General features: G+C 40.6%; 1 protein-coding gene across 1 annotated transcript in view; it reads left to right on the forward strand.

Moving 5' to 3' along the window:
* The window catches only part of igdcc3 (immunoglobulin superfamily, DCC subclass, member 3), a 54,195-nt gene that overhangs the window by 17,891 nt on the left and 13,018 nt on the right, over positions 1-23,286 (forward strand). Inside the window, exons 3-7 of the mRNA XM_061277541.1 lie at positions 11,584-11,728; positions 12,524-12,654; positions 12,937-13,074; positions 15,883-16,041; positions 20,821-20,986. Coding sequence (XP_061133525.1) covers positions 11,584-11,728; positions 12,524-12,654; positions 12,937-13,074; positions 15,883-16,041; positions 20,821-20,986 — 739 coding nt within the window. The remainder of the gene's footprint in view (positions 1-11,583; positions 11,729-12,523; positions 12,655-12,936; positions 13,075-15,882; positions 16,042-20,820; positions 20,987-23,286) is intronic.

Genomic DNA, 23,286 nt, shown 5'->3' on the forward strand with positions numbered 1-23,286 from the left:
GAACCACACAGCTGAGGAACAGCAGACTTCCCTCCTTTGACAATTACCGGGGGCAGATGAAGGGGGCCGGGATGCAGAAAGGGTGAGATTTACACGGCCGTTTCAGGCATTTGTGAAGGCCTGTTTTCACCGTTCTGTGAGACGCAGTGGAGCGCACGGGTCCGGCCCGCCCTACCTCGTTTACATATCCCATGAGAGTGCCAGATGTGGGGTCATACTTTCAGCCTCAATCAAGTCCCTGTGACATCCCAAACAACTTTAAATAATGGCCACTATAGAAAAATGAAACGCACACGTGTAACAAGTGGATTTGTCAAATTTGAATTTCATATAATATCCAAAATGACATCGAAACAGGAATACAAAAGGCAAGAACCTTCGGGAGGGAAACCATCCTGCCCCCCTCAGAACTGCCTTACAACCCAACAGTTGTCCTCTAATGAGGGGGAAGTAATGAGCGTTACACCGAGAAGATTTGTGTTGCCTGGGTCCAGGTTGTTATTCACAACCGCGACCGTCTGTGGATCGCACTTATTTCTTGCTTGACAATGCAAGGACGAATGTTATGGCATTTCCATTTCAATATAAACTGTGTTTCACCCCGAGAGCTGCTGAACATGTTCAAATATTTCAAGTTTCTCCAGTCACAACAACACATTCAGGGCTTTTCTTCAGCGAATGTGCAGTGAACGAGTGGAATAAAAGGCCGCAAGTGATTTATGTGACTAAGAGTTCATATATGCAGGTAGGATGATAGGAGCGCCATGTCATTTGAATTATAAAGCAGGTTGTTGCAATGCTGAGGTATTGGCAATGTTAATTAGTTATGTGGCCTATGGGCATTGTAGTTAATGGCGCTGTGAGGATATCCCAGCTTTTCCAGCAACAATCGTGCAAACAAATGCAGTCATTTCTTTTTTGAGGCTCATTATACTTTCAACAATACAGGATAGATTCTAGAAAGCAAAACATAATAAAATCTGGTCCATGAAAGATCACAGTTTGTGACTGGACTACCTCTTCTCATAATTTTGCTGGAATGTAATACCTCCAGAGCCTACGATAGGTTAATGTAGCTTTAAATGGGACATGGCAGTCTATCGTGGCGGCTATCTCACGTGCAGCATCCTAAGACGTTCATTTGGCAGCGGGACAAATTAAGAAGGGGGTGAGCTAAGAGAAGATCAAATTCTTTCAAGTAGCGGATTCCAGGCTTCAGTAAGAGGAGAGTATGCACTGAGATGTCTTTATCTCCAAATCCTCTTGTTTCACGCACTCTCACATCGAGAATGGGAGGAAGTCCTAAGAGGAAGAAGCAGGTAGCAGAAATGGAAAACTACATCTAAGAATATGTGTTCTCCAGATCCAACGACAAAAAGCACAGAGCGACTCTAATGTTTGCCTCCATGTAGTTTTTTCTGCATGGCTGTTATTCAGCATGATGGTTGGAGATTCTTCATAAAAACGGACTTAACGTGGGTGTGTCCAGAGGAGGACATGTCACACAATCCCCATGTGATGCTCAATGATGCTGAGCACAGAAAGAAAAAGGCTTAAGCCAGCTTGCATGTTGAAGCAGAGGGTGTCTTTGTTCAACACTACACAAGACATTTGACAGGATTTGTGGCTCTCTAGTGTTGTACCTAACATCCCTGGAGGCGAGATAGATGTGTCTCTTTGTGTCCATTTGAGCCCATTTGTGCCATCTCTCTGACGATCAGGGGAGAATCTTTCAAGTTGTGTAATGATTATGCTATTTTAAACCTGGCTAGGCCTTTAATGATACAAAACATTCTCTTTTTATTGTTCTAACCCATCAAATCAAATCCGCTCTTTGTTCGCTGTGAGAACACTTGTTTTCTTTTTATCTGCAAAGTTGATGCCAACAATGACTAAAATTGTGAGCTCTCAAACTAAAAGCTTTTTTTTATGGCAGAGGTTTGTCCACTAACACACTCACGCACACACACTCACAATGCATTTTACTCATCTCTGATCTCATCCAAATTGTGACTGGGAATCATTTAAATAATCCCTTAATTTTCAGCATCTGCTGTGCTTTAATGCTTCTCTATAATTAGGCCTGCAAGCTGCAGTAAGTGCAGGAGGCTTAGTGGAGAGATTTGGGGCTACCAGGGCAGGGCAGTGTTCAGGGGCTCGGGGTGCTGCAGTGGGAGGAGCAGCGGCCGGACGGACAATGGGGTGCGGTGTGTACTGAAGGGGGCTTGAGATGGCGCAGGAGGAAGGGGGGTGATGGAGGCATAGCAGCGACCCGTTCTTTGTCCCTGGGATGGAGACATGGCATGCTGGTGAGCAGGGCGACCAAACAGTACCTTTCCCATCATTGTGTAAACATAATAGCTTTCATTTCCTTCCTTCAATTACTTTGCTACTAATTAACGATGGCTTGCTGCATCTGTGTACGGATATAATACACAGTGTGTCATTATGCTGTTTGAGTTTTTCTTCCACAATAATCTTCTTGGCAGGCAATACGTTTTTGTTTTGCTTTGACTGATCATCACCCCTCCCCCACTCTAAAAAAAAAAAAAGACTCCACAAGAGCTAATGTCCAAATTGTGTTGATGTTGAAGTTGAGTAAGAAAACATGTTGCCATTTCAAAAGGTCAAAGTACCTTTGCAAGAGGCTTGTGGCAGAAACACAAAGACCATTTGTCATCCACAATGACTGTAAACTGGACAGTTATACGATGAAAACCAATCAATACATGTAGAGCGTGTTAGTTATCTGCAGTGTAGACCGTGCTGAGCTCAACAAAACTAAAAGGCTGACATCAGATGACAATTCGGAACTGAACTTCTCACAAGAGTCAGAAATTAGTGGAGAATCTGCAAAGAAATACCCCATGCAAACTAGGTGGGTGGCTTTGCAGGTTCTGAGGAGTGATGTTTTATCAACACACACTTACGTAGGATATGAGCTGGCGTCCTTTACATTGAGATAGCTCATTTGCTACGGTACGTAGCGTCCGAATGTTTCACTCTCTCCTCATGACTATTGCAAACTCTTAATGCAAAAACGGATGACTCTTCTTTTGCCACCGACAACAGTTTTCAATGGATGGAACATTCTTTCATTCTTCTTCCGAACCACTCATCAGAAAGGTCGGGCATGCCGGAGCCTCTCTCAGCAGTTTTTGTGTCGGTCGGTGGGGTACACCCCGAACTGGTAGCCAGCCAATCGCAGGGAACACATAGATAAACAACCTTTCAAATTCACAATCACATGGGCAATCAGCCTACCATTTGTGTCTTTGGAATGGGAGGAAACACACTCAGGCATGGGGAGAACATGCAAACTCCGCAAAGAAAGGCCGCAGCCGGAACCCAACCCTTCACCTCAGAACTGTGAGGTAAACGTGTTAACCAGTTAACCGCCATATTCTGTTTATTTGGCTAGTTCACATTTTTTAATAAGAGACACAAATTAGTTTCATTCGAGGAAAGCTGTCCCCAATCACTTTAGTTCCACACGCTTGCAACTAAGCTCAGCTCAAACAAGGAAAAATAAATTAGTTCAGAAAGTGAACATTCAGGTAGGATTTGATCATTTGAACAAGTCGTTAGTGAACGACACAACACTCCTCGCGTCTTTTCAATTCTTCCGCTACGAAAAGAAAATGTAAAACACTTGTGCAGTGTAATTTTTGAATCTGGCACATCACCATGGCCAGCATACATGTGATTTTCCTCATGTAAACCCCTATTTAATTTGCAGAGGCCATTTTACCGTGTTCAAACGGGCATTTTAAAGGTGAAGGTATATCAGTTGATGAACACTCCCAGATTATTGCTTCGCTTACAGCTGTGCCACACACAGCATGACTGTGGATCATCAAAAAGAAAAAGCAATCATCTCCAGCAAATGATATTGCTGCCTGTAGGTTTGGAATATGAAGGAGTGTGACCTTGCTCATCTGCTGTCAGCAGCAGATAGTTTGGGCTTCCCTAACAGGTGTGCTATAATTAATGTGGTGCCTCCGCAGCAAGGCATTTCCAGAATAAGACATCAAATGTCATTTTCGCTAAAATGCATTCCAGAAAATGCAGGAGCGATAAGCTCTGTATACCTTTTGCATAAACACGCAGAACAAAAAGGTGTGCTGAAGACTTGTTTGTCGTTATCATGTAACAGCAGGTTGTACTTTGCACGTGCATTTGTCAAGGTAACTTTAGAAAGCGACCATCCGCTATGATGGCATCATATCAGAGGATGCCAATTTAGTCTTTCAGATGCTTCCGTCAGATGGACACAGGGGATTTTGGGAATACCGTTTTTTTTCCATGTATAATGCGCACCCATGTATAATACGCACCCTAAAAATGGCATGTCGATGCTGGAAAAAAGCCTGTACCCATGTATAATACGCACCCAAATTTTGACTCCTACTTAAGTCCGTAAACGTCAAATTATTTCAGAAAAAAGATCATTTTTGGGAACAACCGGATGTTATTCTGCCGGTCAGTATCACTGCGCATGCGCTAGCAAACTCGATAGTGAAGAAATGTTTCGGATTTGTGTAGGGTACATTGTGACAGCAAACGAGCAGGTGATCGAGCAAGCGTCTGATACGAGAGCATTGTCTTCGTATGGAGCGTGTTTGAAGTGAACAGCAGTGAAGAAAGGAACAAGGCAAAGTGTTGTGAAATAAAATATTACCTGTAATACGCATTTAGGTAGAGAACTGAACTCTCGCTCTTTGTATAGCTGACGTGTCAAAAAAATAAAAAAAAATAAAAAATTGTACCCATGTATAATGCGCACCCCAAATTTAAGGACAATAAATTTGTTAAATCTTGCGCATTATACATGAAAAAAACGGTATATGTATCCGTACCTATCATTCATTTGTCGCATGATTTTTACTGTTCATTAAAACTATTAATCACGCGTTTAGTATATAGATTTCTTATTAAACATTGCACAATATTACTATTTTTATACTACTATTTTCAAGGAGACCTCACCATTTTTGCCACTTCAGGTTGGTCATTAAATTGGAAAAATAAGAGACTGACCAATAGCATAGACCACCGGTGTCAAACTCAAGGCCCAGGGGCCAGATACGGCCCGCCACATCATTTTATGTGGCCCGCGAAGACAAATTGTGCATCAAATTCGTGTCATTACTAGAATTGCAAATTGTCTTCACTTTTAATAATGTATATTTTTAAAATATTTGACTCGTCTGATTTGAAAACGAGTTGTCAGTTTGTTTTGTAGCTTTTACTGTATATAATATGAGGTTCTCATACATTTATTTGGGTTGACAGTCATAATGGCCCTCCGAAAGAAGCTATGACTATAATGCGGCCCGCGAAAAAAATGAGTTTGACACCCCTGGCATAGACTCATAGAATAAATATCAAGTTGTCCAAATTCGGACAAAAAAGATTTCAACTGACAGTGACGCTTTTCAAAAGAACTCCTCAGTCTTCACTGGTATTGTGTTATCGCTGCTGGAAATAAATGAGCACAAAAAAGGGCAGAGCAAGTTTCATGTTCAGAAAACCAAGGGTCAACCTTTCATTGACTTGTTCAGTGAAATAAAGGAAAAAATGTTAAAAAATGTTTTGACTGATAACTCTCCTCCCACCCCTTTTACGTCCTGCAGAGAGCCTTAATCGCATCCATCCATCTTACTATATTTAACTTTGTGCACAAGCTCCACCGTATTGATCGACACACCAGAATAAAAATAGTCACACCACTGGGAAGCCAAATGCAAACAAGTGAGTGACACATCCAGAAAAGCCAATTACAGTACGAGTAGGCATTTTGTCATTTGACAGGAAAATTGAGTCGAAAATGTGTCCTGTTCGGCAATGAGTGGAGGAATCCAAATACACAGTCAGCCTGTGACATGTGCAGCATAGGAAGAATGTTGTGAAAAGTCAGATTGTTAACTCAAAATGACAGAACGTGTATGTGACATTCACTCTGTATTAGCTTCCTCATGCTGTTAACTGTGTCAAACATGGTTTGCATGATTGCATTGACTGATTCTCGCTAGAATTGCATACTTCTCGCAGCCTTGTCTGTTGACTCATAGCTGAATCATAGACGTTATATATTTATGTTGCATTCCGCTTTTGGGTGCATTGCTGTGACATTTGACACATACATATAGTCCATAAAAGAATGACACACAAACAAGTGAGCTTCTATAGAGTGCTGGCAGGCTATGCTGTGATTAATATCACAGTTTTGTAATGAAATAGGCAATGTACATAAATGTGTGGGTGTGTGCGTGCGTGCATGTGTGTGTGTGCGTGCATGTTTATCACTAAAAACTAATTACCGTGTTGTCCACACTATAAGGCGCACCTAGAAACCTCCAATTTTCTCAAAAGCCGACAGTGCGCCTTATAATCAGGTGCGCCTTATATATGGACCAATATTGAGCCACTACAGCAGGCGTGTCCAAAGTCCGGCCCGCGGGCCAAATGTATATATCTTATATATGGACAAAGTTTTAAAATGGGCCATTCATTGAAGGTGCGCCTAATAATCCGGTGTGCCTTATATATGGACAAAGTTTTAAAATGGGGCATTCATTGAAGGTGCGCCTTATAATCCGATGCGCCTTATAGTGCGGAAAATACGGTAACCTAAATTAATGTGGCACCTGATATTCTTTTTGCAATACAGGGACTGTCTCTGGAGGATATTGATATGATATATCATTAAATGTGGAAATGAATGTGTATCACACAAAGAAAGCCCACATGTGCAACTCATTCAGTCATAGGTGATAAGCATCACGCATTAGGAAGCAGCAGATTGATCAGACAGGCTCAAATGCTGAAAAGGTAGGGCGCAGAGAAGCTAGAGGGGCACAGAGACAATAAAATATCACATCTGCATTAAAATGCCACCTCTGCCACAGATGCTGCTATTTCAGGGACACCTATTTAAAAGCAGTTCAAGTGTAAGGGGCAGGGGTGTAGAGCAATCAACCCTGCTACTGAAACAACATGCACTTAATGATATCACAAGCTTGAACGGACTCGTGGGGGTGGGGTATGCAAAATGTTGAAATGATGATGATGGTGTTGGCGTGGGGGGTGGTTGAATGGCAACGTTAGCTTGGGTGAGGACATTATAACATTCAATAATTGGGTGAGGATTTATGTTGGTGCTTTAGTTAAGGGATCAGTGCTGCATTGTATTCAATGTCAACACAAAGTGTGCAGCGTTCACATGTGATCACAGCTTTTTAAATATATATTTATAAATTCAAAATTCAACTCAAAATTGTACTTGTCATGCAAGAATTACAAGTGAGGATGTGTGGTGAAGCTTACTGCTTTGAATGAGTCTTGCTGCTTATTGCTTTTATTCTCACGTCCCTTCTCTTAAACACGTGGGAGTAAATGTCAGAAATAAGACCAAAAGCCCCAAAAGACCACCATACATGTTCAGTTAATCCTTCACCACTGAGTGAACTGTGCCCTCACACAAAAAAGATAATTTGATGCTTAAGTAGGCTGCCTACTTGTGTAGTATGCTGACAACTCATGTGCCAGCGGCTCAGGATTTAGCTCGAATTTTGAATTCAGCAGAATCTCGCCATTATTGGCGTTTGTGTACAAAATAAATTTGACACTTTCATAAGAATAGTGTAAGTAGTACACTATTACAGTAATGTCTGTGTAATCACCTTGGCTCTCAAATCCAATAATCACTTACAGACTAAGCATTCCTACACTTGGAATTATATATTCATTAGTGTGAAGGCAATTATTCGACACCATTCACTTTATTCTCCCGCTTCTTCTATTTTATTCTCCTCACTTTTTGGTTCTTCTACTACTTCCACATAATTCATCCGATTCACTCATTCCACTTTTGACGTATTCCAAATTTTCACACGAGGGGTGCTTGCATTTTTTTCATGCCAAACACTTTCCGTTTTCGCAAAATTCACAATTTCCGGCAAATGTTTCCCCATTCATTCTTAATGGCACATTCAACATTTCACATTTAAGGCGTTCCAATTTGAAATTCACATCATTTAGCACATTCAATTGACATTGGGGAAGATTTTTGACATTCCCAAAATTGCTAAATTCAACAACTTCACGTTTTCACGTTTAAAATTTCCGTAAGATTTTACAAAATTTTATTTTTCACTTCTAATTTCTACATTTTTCAACCGATTCAACTCATACTAACCTATTCCACAACTTCCCACTTACCAAAAATTAAAAAATTTCTATTTGGAAATTCACACCAAATTTTCCAATCTTTTGTTTTTCCCTTCTGATTTCAACATTTTTTTGACCAATTCCACCCGTTCCAACTTTCAAATGTTCATCTTTTGCCTACCTATTCCACATTTTCTCACTCACAAAAATTCAAAATTTTCAATTTTGTAACTCATGCCAAATTTTCCAAAATTTTGTATTCCCCTTCTAATTTCTACATTTTTTAACTAATTCAACCCGTTCCAACTTTAAAAATAGCATTCCCCAAATATTTATTCAGCTTCTTTGCCTTAACACGCAATTTCTCCAGGAATTGCATTTTCTAATTCATTACACTATTTCTTTATCGTCATTATCATTGATACCAATTTAATTCTATTGTTTTTAAGATGTTTTGATCAGCATTTTATTCCATAATTTCATTTGTTACCTTGAAATTTGCATGGAGCGCATCACACAAACACCCAAATATTCTAAACACCACTCAGAAAGATGCAATACAGATGTGCTTGAAGTTGCAGATGCTTCACTCTGGCTCCGTTTACATGTAACCTTATTGCGATTATTCTATTAGGTTTCTGACTCGTGTGTCAATAGTGGCAGGGGCTGGGCTCATGTTTTATGCATGATGGGATGAGGTCCAGTAATGTCAGCAAGATCAACACGCCAAATCGTTAAACGCAAGCATTTGTTGTCTTATTATTTAGTCTTTTCTTCCACGTGAGCAAACACTGTACGGTCTGTACGAGTGCTTGTTTTTGTGTCTTTAAGTTGAGGAGCTATTTGTCACCCTGAGTTTCTCATTTGTGTGAATTGTGTTCGGAAAGATTTTCGCAAGGCCCACACCTAACCTCTGCAACATCATTAGCAGTAGTAATGCCTTTGGGGCTTTAATTCAATGCTGCAGTGCACTTGCGCTCTAAAACAATTCAGTATATTACACACTGTATTGGCTTTTGCTCACATTCACACATCGGAAATAAAAAACATGTATATTCATGTCTAAGGGTTGCATTGATTTTACAACATTAATAAAGTGAAATTGCTAGTCTAGCGCAAAGCACAGTCAAACTGTGCACATGGGAGGAGTTTTAATGGTTTCTGTATTTTGCTCGACTTGGTAGAGTTTCGCACCTTTGTATGTTGTGGTGGAATGAACGTAGACTTTTCACAGCCAATTTCTGCGGTGTCCCTCATTTGCATCACAATCAGGGCGGTCGAAACGCAATTCTCATAAGTAAACCGATCTTGGTGCTTTGCAAGGAGAGAAGACAAATGTCCCCAACCCAGTTTATGGTTGCTTGAAGGTGTTATCGGTTCCTGATGAAGGGGATTGCCCCCAATTGTGACCATTTACCTCAAGAAGGACAGAGCCCATAGAGGCATTAGCGATTAGTTATTTTTTTATGTGCATATTCAAGCCGGACCCTAAAGCAGACGGTCACGGGAGGAGACAAGAGACTCGAGTGAGAAGACAGAGGTGCACGGACGCGAGGTGATGAGACACCAGAATGAGCAGGCATACCATCTTTTTTCATTCCAAGATGCCTGTGTCACGAGGAGTCATTTCCTATCACCACCCAGCTTTGCCCGGCGGCCGGTCTGGACGGGCGCCGGCACGGACGCACGCCTCTTAGAAAATACCCAACAAGGGCGAATCAGAAATGCCCAGTGAGGCATAGCTTGTCTACCAAATTCACAAACACGCCAAACTAAACCATTGAGGATGTGCCATGAGTGAATGAGTAAAACCACTAACATTGAAAAATAAAAAAGCAAAAAGGCCAAAAACACATATAATGAAATGTATTGACAACATCCATTGTAATTAGAAGAAGAAAGACACAATAAAGGTGTGTGAGCAATATAAGACACAATGCATAAATACTCTTGACAGAGTGTAAGGACGCACATCGGAACAAGTTGTCATTCTAAAAAAAAGCCTTTTATTGCTGCATACTGCTTTCCAATTGACCCTCCTCTGAATAATGAATGAATGCAAGGGAAGGTTGTAATACCAGTAGGTCTAGAAATAATAGGGCATCTTATTTTGTTGAATATTAACTGCGTTCGGCAAAGTACACTCTCGTCCAAGTTAATTAAGTTTGACATTAAATGAATCCACGTGGGTTGGAGAAGGAAAGAACATTGTGGATGACGAGGACCTCTCCCTAATTAAGTTTGCGTTTGAATCCTTTGTTGTTGATATGTGACATTCAGCTGAAGTGAACTCTGTACATCGATATTGATGCATATGTCATCCTAGTCAATGGTTGCATATATATTTTTTTTAAATCTGCCTGACCTTCATACAATATAGAAACATATCAGGAAATCCATATGTCTTTCACGAATGTAAACAGAGATCACCTTCAGCAACCGGACAGTGCAGCTCGTCTACAATTAGAGTCGATGTTTCATTATTGTGTTGAATGTGTGTGTGTATATTTCACCGACGTTTTAAAAGCGTATTCTCTCATGCCAACCCTTTAGCTTTTAAAGGGTGGCCTAGTGGTAGAGTGTCCGCCCTGAGGCTGGAAGGTTGTGGGTTCAAACCCCGGCCGGGTCATACCAAAGACTATAAAAATGGGACCCATTGCCTCCCTGCTTGGCACTCAGCATTAAGGGTTGGATTTGGGGGGTTAGATCACCAAATGATTCCCGAGCGCGGGACAACAGCGTCAAATTCAAATCCGCTCATTAGGATTTTGCAAAAAATGGCACACATGTCCAAATTAAAGCTTAGCCCTGAAAACATGGACCTTAGAAACAGCATATAACCGCAGAGTAGCTACAGCACAGGTGTCAAACTCAAGGCCCGGGGGCCAGATACGGCCCGACACATCATTTTATGTGGCCCGCGAAGACAAATTGTGCATCAAATTCGTGTGTCATAACTAGAATTGTAAATTGTCTTCACTTTTAATATATATATATATATATTTTTTTTAATATTTGACCAGTTTTTACTCGTCTGATTTGAAAAGGAGTTATTTGTCCGTTTGTTTTGTAGCTTTTACTGTATATAATATGAGGTGCTCATACATTTATTTGGGTTGACAGTCATAATGGCCCTCCGAAAGAAGCTATGACTACAATGCGGCCCGTGAAAAAAATGAGTTTGACACCCCTGAGCTACAGTATTCATTTTCAAATTGAGGGCTTTTTTGTACGTCCGAGTGAACAAATTTTGAAGCATGTGTCAATTAAAGATCAAAACAAAACAGAAGAAACTTTGACCTTATATGTACATAGCTCTGTGCCTTACCTTTGTTCCCCCCCCCCCTCCCCCGTGTGGTAACAAACGAGTAACTAAATATCCTGTAAACATCGCTTCTTCCTTTCCCATAGCCATGGCCGACTTCCATGTCCAACCAGAGCCAGTGCATGCTGAGGAGTCTGGTGTGGCCAGATTCCAGTGCCAAATCCATGGCCTGCCAGAGCCTCTTATCAGCTGGGAAAAAGATGGGCGCCCTGTTGACACCAAGGACAAGAGGTCTGAATTGCAATATGTCGTGACACATTAGTTATGATGTCCCTTTGTTACTTTCAAGTGTACCAAAGTAATAAAAACATGATGATGTCACATATTATCAATCACTCGGGCCTCCCATTGTCTCCAAGAGGCGTTCCCAGGCCAACTGTGAGTCATGGTGGTAGTCCCTACAGTGTGTATAAGGTCTGAGGCTCCCTCTTCACTCTGGGTTGGACTCGCCTGGAAGACTTCACCTGGGAAATGTCCAGGAGCCATTCATAACAGATACTGGAAACAACTCGTGGCTCCTGCTAACTTGGACGAATAATTGTCTTGACTTTGAGTCCCTCCCAGACGGTGAAGAGCCTCACCTTACAATACCTGTGTGTGTGTGTATGTGTGTGTGTGCTTAACAGCATTCTTTGAGTCCACTACCTCGACCTCATTACTCTTATATGCTCATAGGAGAGAATGGGAACGTAAGTGGGCTAGATAAATCGAGAGCTTGGCTGCTTGCCTGAACTCTCTTCACCACCATGGTCCAATAGTGTGACACCAATCCTCCTGTCAATCTCCTTCTTAATGCCTGTGTGAAAGAGACACTTAAGCTTTCCACATGATGAAGAACCTAAAAGCCAAAGCACATAAACACTGAAGATCACACCATTTGCAAACAGCAGAAAATAACAAGACCCGAGGCCACTAAGTTAACAAAGACATCTTAGATAATTTGGCTGTATAGAGCCATAAAAATGTGGTGTATCAAAATGCCAAATCTATTGTGAGTAATAATGTGCACCTTCATTTTTCTTGTAGGTACACTCTCCTGCCTACAGGTGTTCTGCAGATTACAGGAGTGCGCGAGGAGGACAGTGGCAAATTTTGCTGTGTGGCTCATAACAGCGCAGGAGTGAAACACAGTGCTGAGGCCCTTCTTTCCGTTTCAGGTTGTTTCACAACTTTAATAGCAGCATACCATGAGCATTTTCATATTCTCACTGTGGGACAAACTATTGACTCGCTTTACTGTATAATCATGCCTTCTGAGTCCTGATTCCTTGCACTTGTTACCATTACAGTATATTTACCAAGATTTTCAAAACCTATTGTTTATCTGTCAGATCCAAGAGATAGAGTATATTGTTCTGAGGAACTGTAGAGAAATCCAATTAAAGGATGCCATCCATCATTCCCTTTCCTATCTTAAATATCCACCCTTCTTTTTTCAGGATCCCAGTCATCTGTTTACAAAGAACCAATGATCCTAGTTGGTCCAGAAAATCTCACCCTTACTGTTCACCAAACGGCCATTTTGGAGTGTGTCGCCACTGGATACCCTCGCCCCATTGTGTCTTGGAGCAGGCTTGGTAATGAAAAGACAGGATTAAATCAGAGCTGTCTATTTGTATATGTTTTTTCATTTGTATGTTTTTAATGTTATTCTGTATGTCACTGATGTGCAGACTATCAAATTGCCAAGTCATGCATGCTATATCAGCGTGGCTGATGGATCTACATTGGTATTCTCACAACCACTCCGCTTTGTTTTGTCATGGGTTGTCTTTTAATACACGCGGTGTTATTTCAGTGTAACCCGTTGTGTACTATATGTGATGCAATGGGACAACATGAGACTTAAGGGCTTTATATATTAAACATTGTGTTGTTGATAAGTACATGGTTCATCTCCTCATGAAGCTCGCAGGAAACTGAGGAGATCCTGGAGACTAATTGCAATGTAAGGCTGAGACACACCCAGTGAGCTTCCCTTGGTGCTCATTGTAATTCTTGACTATTACCATATTTCCCGCACTATAAGGCCTACCTAAAAACCTCAAATTTTCTCAAAAACCGACAGTGCGCCTTATAATCCGGTGCGCTTTATATATGGACCAATATTGAGCCACTACAGCAAGCGTGTCCAAATATATGGACAAAGTTTTAAAATGGGCCATTCATTAAAGGTGCGCCTTATAATCCGGTGCGCCTTATATATGGACAAATTTTTAAAATGGGCCATTCATTGAAGGTGCGCTTTATAATCCGGTGCGCCTTATAGTGCGGAAAATACGGTACTCAAATCTGTCCTGATTATTTTTTCAATATGACATCTGTTTTCCTTACCTATTATTACAACGGACTCGTTGCTCCAAATATAAACTGGAGCCCCTCCCATCAACAGTTGAAGAATAATCACATTGACGCTTCAATCTTACACTACACGTTAGGATTTGTACAGATTGAATTAGTACTTCAAAGAGGCTGGGATAAGATGCATAATGAAGCTAATAGTTTCACAATGCTCATTGCTTAATGCCGGAGTTTTTTGTTCCTATTCATCGAGCTCCGCCACACCCTGTGAGCTCCAGCTTTCTCCTTTCTGACACTAAGTGAATTAGTTCCTGGCTGAGGCAACGCGAGAATAAGAGATTTTGCCGTAATAGGGGCAGAAAGAATAAATGTGCTATTGTTTAGACAAAGCTGGTTTGATATTTGCGTTCTAGCGGGTAATTGCGGGGAGTTAATTATGACAGAAACCTACAATAACCACACTATAATGCCAGGCACTGCAGGGTTTGCCCCAGCACCATTCAAGCTAGCTGCTATTTATATTATAAATTATAATATAAATAGCAGCTAGCGTATGAATGATTATAATTTATAATCATTTTATTTAGCTCCAATTTGAGCATTGTCGGACCTCATAAAACACAAAAATGTTATAACTTTTTGTCAATAATGAAGATTATCAACATTTTTATTTCATTATTGTGCTAATGTTTCGGTCAGCCGGTTGGTTGGTATTGTAAGGTTTACATTTATTTTAACTATCAGTACGTCCTTTTTCTATGTGTCCTGTCCTTATATGGGGCACTTGTAGGCAAACAAAAATTCACACATACACAGCTATGATCAATTTAAAGACTTTCGACCTAGCAATTTGGAGTCTTTTGTCCAAAGGCAACCCATACGAGCACAGTGGGAAATGGCAAAGTCCACACAATAGGGCTTGGGTCACAATTTAAAACCCAGGACATCTTGACTGTGAGGCAGACGTGCTCACCACTGGACCCATCATGCGACCCACTTTTTTTTGGACATAACCTTACATTACAAGATGACAAAGTTTCTGTGTGACCTCTCTTTGAAATGGGCCACAAGTTTGATTGTCAGTCAAACAGTTAAATAGACTTTTTACACATTTGTATGCGAACTTTACAGGCTGCGGAATTTCACTCTGAAAAGGCATTTAATAGGTCCCTTTTGACTTTGCCACATTGCTAATATCAGAGACAGGCACAAGTCATTGTTGGAGTGGGGACTGCAGATAGGGAGCAGACAAAAGTGATTGCTTATCATGTAGGTACAGCAAGAGCGGCGGTCTATTCGAAGCAAAGATATTAGGAGTAGAAATTGCAGCTGAAAGTGTCATCACTGTAGCTAAAATCTGTATGTCTACATCACTTATTAACCACATGCTCTTTGGCTGTTGCAGATAGAAAGGTTGAACACCTCAATTAATTTGGAGATACTACATGAAAGAAGGAGATTAAACATAAACTAACTAAATAGCATTTGAAAAGCGGTTTATTCTTACAGCTCTTGACTCATTTTAGTCTATCCAATACTAAGAATTTATAGAATGTGAATTGATTATCATCTCTATCTCAGCGACCTACACATTATCTAAACATCACCTGTATGTTCTCAACTACTGTACATTCAAAGACAAAAAAAAGCACTGCAGCCACGAGCAGTTGCATCCTTGAATTGTATAAGACAAGTTGCTGAAGATTTGTCATAGTATATATATATAAGTGAAGGGCACTCAGCAAGTGCAGCATTCGTTAAGGTATAAACGTTGAGAGAATCTAAAATGTAGAAACTTGTTGAAAATTGTATTTTGACTGCCCATGTTAAATGGAAATAAACAACACAAGATCATTCTGATTTGACTGAGATATTGTATGTAAGCTATATCTATTCTAAAATTCTATTTGGAAGCCTAGCTTCATAAATATTGAAATATATTATAATAAAGAAGATGAACACCTAAGGTTGATCACGCAGCAGTATAACCCATGCTGATTAAAACAAAGCACCCTTGGCAAAGGTCATTTATGAAACACCTTGTTTTCTCAAATATCTGCTTGCTTTCCTTTTCTCTTTTTAAGATGGACGTCCCATCGGTGTGGAGGGTATCCAAGTACTTGGCACCGGAAACTTGATGATTTCTGATGTCGGCGTGCAGCACTCAGGAGTTTATGTGTGTGCTGCTAACAAACCAGGGACCCGTGTGCGGAGGACTGCTCAGGGCCGTCTAGTGGTTCAAGGTGAGTCCTGGTGGAAAGGAATGTCACATTGTCAAAATTCATGCAAGTTAGTATCTGCATGCTCTTGTCTGCTTCATAAACTACATTTGCAGTATGATTATACTTGATAGTATGCTTTATGGTGAGATGAATCCCTATCCATTCCTTACCCCACTCAAAAGCTTATTTTGCCAGCCAAATAAATATACACATAAGCCAAATAAAGTGCTGGAAGTTACGTTTGTGTTTTTGCCCCAGGACCCCTACACTTTTGAAGTGTAGTTTACTCTTAAAGTACCGTATTTTGCGGACTATAAGGCGCACCGGACTATAAGGCCCACCTTCAATGAATGGCCCATTTTAAAACTTTGTCCTTATATAAGGAGCACCATTAATGCATCATGTCAGATTTTTAATCCAAATCAAATCATTCTCCGTTTTATCTTTTTTATTTCAACTTCAGACGCAACAAATGACTTTATAATCACAAAATAATGATCCATACTCTTTTTGATTCACGATTCATAGTCTTCAGCGGGCCACTTATGATTGATTTCATGACACAATGCTTGGGACATTTTTAAATTTAGGAATTTGGTCCATATATAAGGCGCACCGGACTACAAGGCGCATTTTGAGAAAATTTTAGGTTTTTAGGTGCGCCTTAAAATCCGGAAAATACGGAAAGTGGACTGAAGAAAAGACATGTACAATGGAGTCACAGAGTCACAAGATAATAAAGCCAAGACTGTATGGAACCAAGGCAACCAAGAGTGCTAGCTTTTAATGGTATCTGGATCATTTGGAGAACTGTGAAACGCAAACACAAGGGCATTACTGATTACAGTTGACTTGCTGTACTGTTAATTAATCCTCGACACACAATAACCCTGTGATTATTCCTTTTCTCAACTCGTCATCCGCATGTGATGGCGCAAGTTGACATATTGACAAGGTGAGAGATAAGTGTGGTTTTGACCACTAAGATGAGGACAGATATGTGCATCCTTGTGCATGACATGTCCCCAAGCAGGAAACATCTTTCATTGACTCTGTTCTTACATTGATTAAACAGGTCCACACTTTGCTTTAGTAGTTAGTATTGATCCAGGTCAATACTTCATTTTATCTTCCTGTCAAGTCAAAGACAATCATCTTATCCTTAGAGGGGGGAAACAGATGTTAATTATGTGCTACTGTCTGTGTTTTTGATATTGATTTCTGTTGCAAAAAGATGGATTGTGAAGTTTGAATATATGAGCGTGAGGAGTATGGCTTTAGAACAGAGATTGGCAACCTTAAATACTCAAAAAGCCATTTGGACTGCACACAAGTCAAGACATCCTTTTGATATCAAAGGTTTTGCAGGTTTTCTTGTCTCCCCTGGCAACTTTCAGTTCATGCGTGATGTGTTGAATTTGCACACCACACATGTTCATTCAAAACTCATGATTTGTAATTGTTATGGCTGGATTCTCGTGTTTTGGAAGTCTGACATTTTTTTGTAATGTGCATATTTTCGGGCAGCATGCGCATCGCAACAGTGGGAACGTCTTTGTGTGTCTTGGCATGTGAACAAATTGACAATAAAGCAGACTTTGACTTTTTGAACAGCGTTAGTCTATCACATTTGATTTAGGTTTTGCTTGGAAAGTCTGATAAGCGGCTCCATATAACTGTGATTGGATGCGCGGGCACATCAGCGACAGCTTGCTTGTTTATTTGTGCTGCTAAGTCACATGGCAGATGGCCCAACACAATAGGGGAGTGGGGATGGAGGGGTGGGGTTAAGGAGCTGTGCCTGCTTGCCGCTGAGAGAGAAGTAGCAAGTTTGGCAACCTGGCTGTGCATGGGGGTTTTGGGAGGAATATTCAAAATCCATATAGGATTAATACAACTGTGTTGCATAATGTCATATAGAAATTACACATGGAATATTATGTGACCAGACAAATAAGCTCTTCCAGTAAATTTATGAGGGTAATTATAAAGTGTTTGGATTGCAAAGGAAGACAGGAAAAATGCAAGGAGAATTGCAAAGTGAATTGCAAGAGCTATAGGGATAGCATGGATGTTGCTGATGATATAACACATACCACAGGTACAAATAAATATCCCTTTGAATTCCACCTGACCTTCACCCCTGAAACAGCCCTCTAAGTTCATGCCATAATATACAACAAAAGAAGCAGAAAAAGGTAGAAAACATACTGAGCTAATAAAAGGCCTCACAAATGCTGTCAGCAAACGTGGGTGGAAATCCTGACACATTTGTCGGAATTTGTTGGTATGGATTCAAATGTTTGCATGAGGCACTATAGAACTATTGGCTAAAATGTCTCCATGTGTTTACTTTGTGTATATGAACAAACTACAAAGGTTCGGAACTGATGTGTTACTATTATCTGAAAATTTTACTGATTTGCATGTGTCAAAGTACTTTGTAGTATGTTCTCATTCTTGGTCAAACACTCTTTTGTCCATCACTTTGTGAGTTACTAGGTTACCGTATTTTCCGGACTATAAGTCGCTCTGGAGTGCAAGTCCCTCCAGCCATAAAATGCATAATAAAGAAGGAAGGAAAAGGCATATATAAGTTGCACTGAAGTATAAGTCACAGTTTTGGGGAGAATTTAATCGATCAAATCCAACAACAAGAACAGACGTCATCTTCAGACCATTTAAAATTAAAATAAAATAAAGGCAACAACAGGCTGAATATTTGTATGGTATGCTAACGTTACATGACCCATCAACAACAACTGAGAACATGCCTGGTATGTTAACATAATAAACAAACGGGTTATTCAGATAACTATAGCATAAATAACATGCTAACAAGTTTACTAAACCATTCATGTAAATCCAAATCAATAAATGCAATGAACTCTGTGTCACTTTTAAACAACTCCGCTAACACTGGAAGTAGAAGATGCGGCACTTCCTCTTCTACGTTGCTCACGTCAGACTAATCAAAACAATTATCAACACAGGCCTAGAGCGCCTTCTTCCGGTTTAGTGTGAAAATAACGTGTGAAATGATATAATAATGTGTTAATAATTTCACACCTATGTTGCTCCAGAGTATAAGTCGCACCACCAACCAAACTAGGAAAAAAACTGCGACTTATAGTCCAGAAAATACAGTACTCATTGTTTCATAGAGATGAACAGGTGTGCCACGATATGATTCTGACAGTTCAATTTACAGCATGGTTGCTCAAACCATATATGATCTATCCGTTCGTCCGTCTGTCCGTCTGACCGTCCGTCCATCCATCCATCCATCTTTCAGTCATGAGCATAGGTGACGCTAGGAACATAGATTGACCAATAGCTTGAGACCTTCACCTTTCGACTCAGCTCCTTCTACACCACAACCGTCTGATAATGAGTCTGATACTGATAATGACCTCCTTGGTGAACCCATGGGGAGGGATACCCACGTTGCCTCTTTGGGCTGTGCCCGGTTGGGCCCTATGGGTGCAGCGCTCCCACCACCACCACCAAACACTTGCCAATGAGCCCCACTTCCAGGCCTGGCTCCAGTGGAGGTCCCGGTGGCCAGCGTCTAGGCAAGGGAAAGTGAGGTGCAAAGGTTTTAGAGGTCTATGAACCGTACAATGTCTGATCTCTTAAACTAGCATCTGTTTGTCATGGGTGACCCTGCCAGGAGCATAAATCGCCCGACAACTTATCTTAGATCACTGGGACACACAAAACCCTCTCCTAGGATAAGATGACAGCTCAGGGAGGGGACCGTAATTTTTTTGTGATATTTTTTTAATCAGGATTCACAAGAACTATTGACCCTGCTAACATGCATGCTTCCAGGTCCTATTAGATAATTATGACCACGAGGCATTACTCCAACATTATCCTCTGCAGCTTTCTACACTCTGTGAACTGAGAAATATCATCAAAATCCATTTTATTAATAAGCATAGGCATAAATAATTCAGCGCAATAGTTAAAAATCACTATTCTAATTAAAGCAAGGCAACCAAAATTAAACTTCGGCAGATGTAACTGTAATTACTTAATGTGATTTAAAGTATCTATAAAGTCCCTGCCTTGCTCTATATGAATAAGTTATCAGCTCTAATTGACCATTGGTGCTTGCGTGTAGTATGGGGGAGACATAATATGATGAAACTGCAGTTTACTTCCATTTGTTAAAGTGTTTTAAAGCACATTAGGGCTAACAAATGTTCTCTTGCTTGCACCTCTTTGTCTTTTATTTTCCTGTTTTTACATTAGTATGACATTGTAATCATAGGCGGCACGGTTAGCACGTCCGGAGGGTGGGTGCGGGTTTGATTCCACCTCCGACCCTCTCTGTGTGGAGTTTGCATTTTCTCCCCGTGTCCGCGTGGGTTTTCTCCGGGTACTCCGGTTTCCAAAAACATGCATGGTAGGGTGTTTGAGCACTCCAAATTGTCCGTAGATGTGAGTATGAGTGCGGATGGTTGTTTGTCTCTGTGCCCTGCGATTGGCTGGCAACCGGTTCAGGGTGTCCCTCGCCTACTGCCCGATGACTGTTGGGATAGTTTCCAGCACACCCATGTCCCCCGTGGGGACAAGCCGTATAGAATATGGATGGATGGATAATGTATATGTAATAATACTAGCTGACACCAGTTAGAACTGTAAAAAAACATTTAAACCAAATGTAGAGCTTCTGTGAGGTAATAACTAGTAGTTCGTGAGATTAACACTTCAATATATCACATTTGTTTGGTTTTACCAAGTAGTGTCCTTTGATGAGACCCTTCTCTGACATTTGCATATCATTTTCAGCTCCTGCAGAGTTTATTCAACCGCCGCAGTCCATTGCCCGTCCTGTGGGGACTACCGCTATCTTCACCTGCCAAGCCCAGGGTGAACCTGAGCCCCAGCTCACTTGGCTAAAGAACGGCCAGATCCTGGAGCCTGATGGCCAAATCAAACTCAGGAACAACAACAGGTAAGTAGGCAAGTAACAAAATTGAACATGTGTGCAGATCTTAATGACGCAATAAACTAACATTTGGGACATTGAAGAATACTATTTTGCTTTGCCTGGTTGTGATAAATTCCTTTGGGTGGGATTTCTCCATCAACTTGGCCATTTTACCCTGGCTGTTTAATGCATGTCTTTGTGTGCGTACACCTTATTGGATGTTTTTCCGTGGTGGTCCCCTTGAGTGCAATGAGTTTTGTAGGAGCATGTTTTCGCACGATAAAGTCCACATGCTGCAGCGACTGCTTTATTGTCTTACGGAACGTGGCATTGCAAATGCATCTCAAAGATAATTTAAATGATTAATTTACATTGTACCAGCTTGTACCCACCTTCCTTTATTACCATGTATTTGCATGAACTGTGGCAGCACGGGAGATGTTAGCAGTTGGCGGCCGAGATTCTCTGGTACCTTGCTCTGCATGTGTAATTTGTTTGTCATGTGCTTCTCTGTGTTGCGAGATGTAATGCTTCCGCCCACACCTCTAGAGGTTATCTGGAGACTTTAAATTGCCCATAGGTGTGAATTTGAGTGTGACTGGTCGTTTGTCGGTATGTGACCTGTAATCTCCCTCTCGTTCAAAGTCAGCTAGAATAGATTCCAGTTTGCCTGTGATCACAAACAGGACAAACGGTACAAAATGAATGAATGCATGAGCTATAATAATATTGCCTTCATTCCAAGTGGAACTGGTGCATCCGGAAGAAATAATAAACAAAGGTGACCAATATTTTTTAAAACATACTATTGTAAATATTGTGCAGTGTTTCATAGCCCCAGCACATATACTTTTTCGTGCATTCTGTAACACATGACTCCATGCAGGGTTCGCTTTTTCTGTTTGGGCCATGGGAGAAACCAACCACTATTCATTGCTTTATTATTCATAAGGAAAACGTAGAAGGTGTACTGCATATGCATAAAAAAGATCAATAGCTGGAGTGGAGTGCAGCATGTACATTGAGCAGACATCACCATCACTCACATGTACTCATCCACTCCCACTCCCCTTCTCCAGCCTACACTTTATTAGTCAAGGAGAAGAAAAGAAGAGTGGAAGAAAACAAATGACCAGGACCATGGTTTGTTGTCAGGGAAAAGCAAAATGATAAGTGGGCACAATGAGCAAATGAGAAGATGAAGTGGGTTTCTACTTGCCTCTATGAACCTGCTATATTGTGGATGTCATGCTTCACAAACTAGTCTTTGATTGCTATGGGAATCAAGATTCATTTTGTAATCTACTATTAGTTTATTAGCTCTTAAACTGCTACTTGACCGCGAAAGGCTTTCTGTCATTTAGAATTATATTTCTACCTTATAAATTTCCCTTGTGTCGCAATACAAATAGACTTTGTATCTTGGGCAATAAAAACATGTCCAAGTAATAGTAAAGCGTTTTCCAATCCAGGAAATGTGATGTTCTTAGGTGTCACTGGTGAGAATGTCCAAAGAAATTTTGATTCTCAAGTTCTTTACATTCTGCTTGAATTGAGATAAACTGGGTTGGTGCTCCAGCCTCCGGCAGATCCAAAAGATGGTACTGCAGTAACAAAAAAGTTCTGTGCTTGGCATTACCCAATTGTTAATGTCCATTACCGCCAGCAGCAGATATGGAGTGAAATGGTATCCCTCAATATATTATGAACACAACATATCAGACAATGTTTAGAATTGGTTGGCCTTTGTGGAGGTCGACGACTGACTTAGTATATTGTGTCCTCTGCTCGATTCAAATAATTCAAACGATTATAGATTCAGTATAACCTTTATTTAAGTTATTTTACATTTTCTGAGTTGCTTCATCCAGTAGTTCGTTGTGGCTCAAATATGTTATTTGCAAATAATTTAGTAAGTCGCAAAGCAATAAGCCAGATAATAAAAATGTCATGTCTTTGGAACAAAAATATCTATCCTGATTTTGGCATAATCAACCAGTACTACTTTCGAATATATAATCTACAGTACGTATCTGACAATATTATTGTGTATTATTTGTTTGTATATTCATTTTGCACGGCAATTGATTTCAGGTTACAACAGTCCATTTTTTTCTGGTAAGGGCCATGGACAGGAAGATGAGTTTTACCTCAAGCTCAAACAGCCTCTGTAATGTAGATTGCTTTTATTGCTGTGTTGCAGAGAGGCAGAGTAGATGGGAAATCATGGCGCCAGGCATTTTACCTCCTGAGCCAAGCCAAAACAAAAGTAATCATATGTAAATTGTATTCAACAGCTCAGGGCAGGACGATGCCTCTGGTCT

Source organism: Syngnathus typhle, linkage group LG4 (assembly GCF_033458585.1).
Source record: "Syngnathus typhle isolate RoL2023-S1 ecotype Sweden linkage group LG4, RoL_Styp_1.0, whole genome shotgun sequence".
Classification (NCBI taxonomy): Eukaryota; Metazoa; Chordata; class Actinopteri; order Syngnathiformes; family Syngnathidae; genus Syngnathus; species Syngnathus typhle.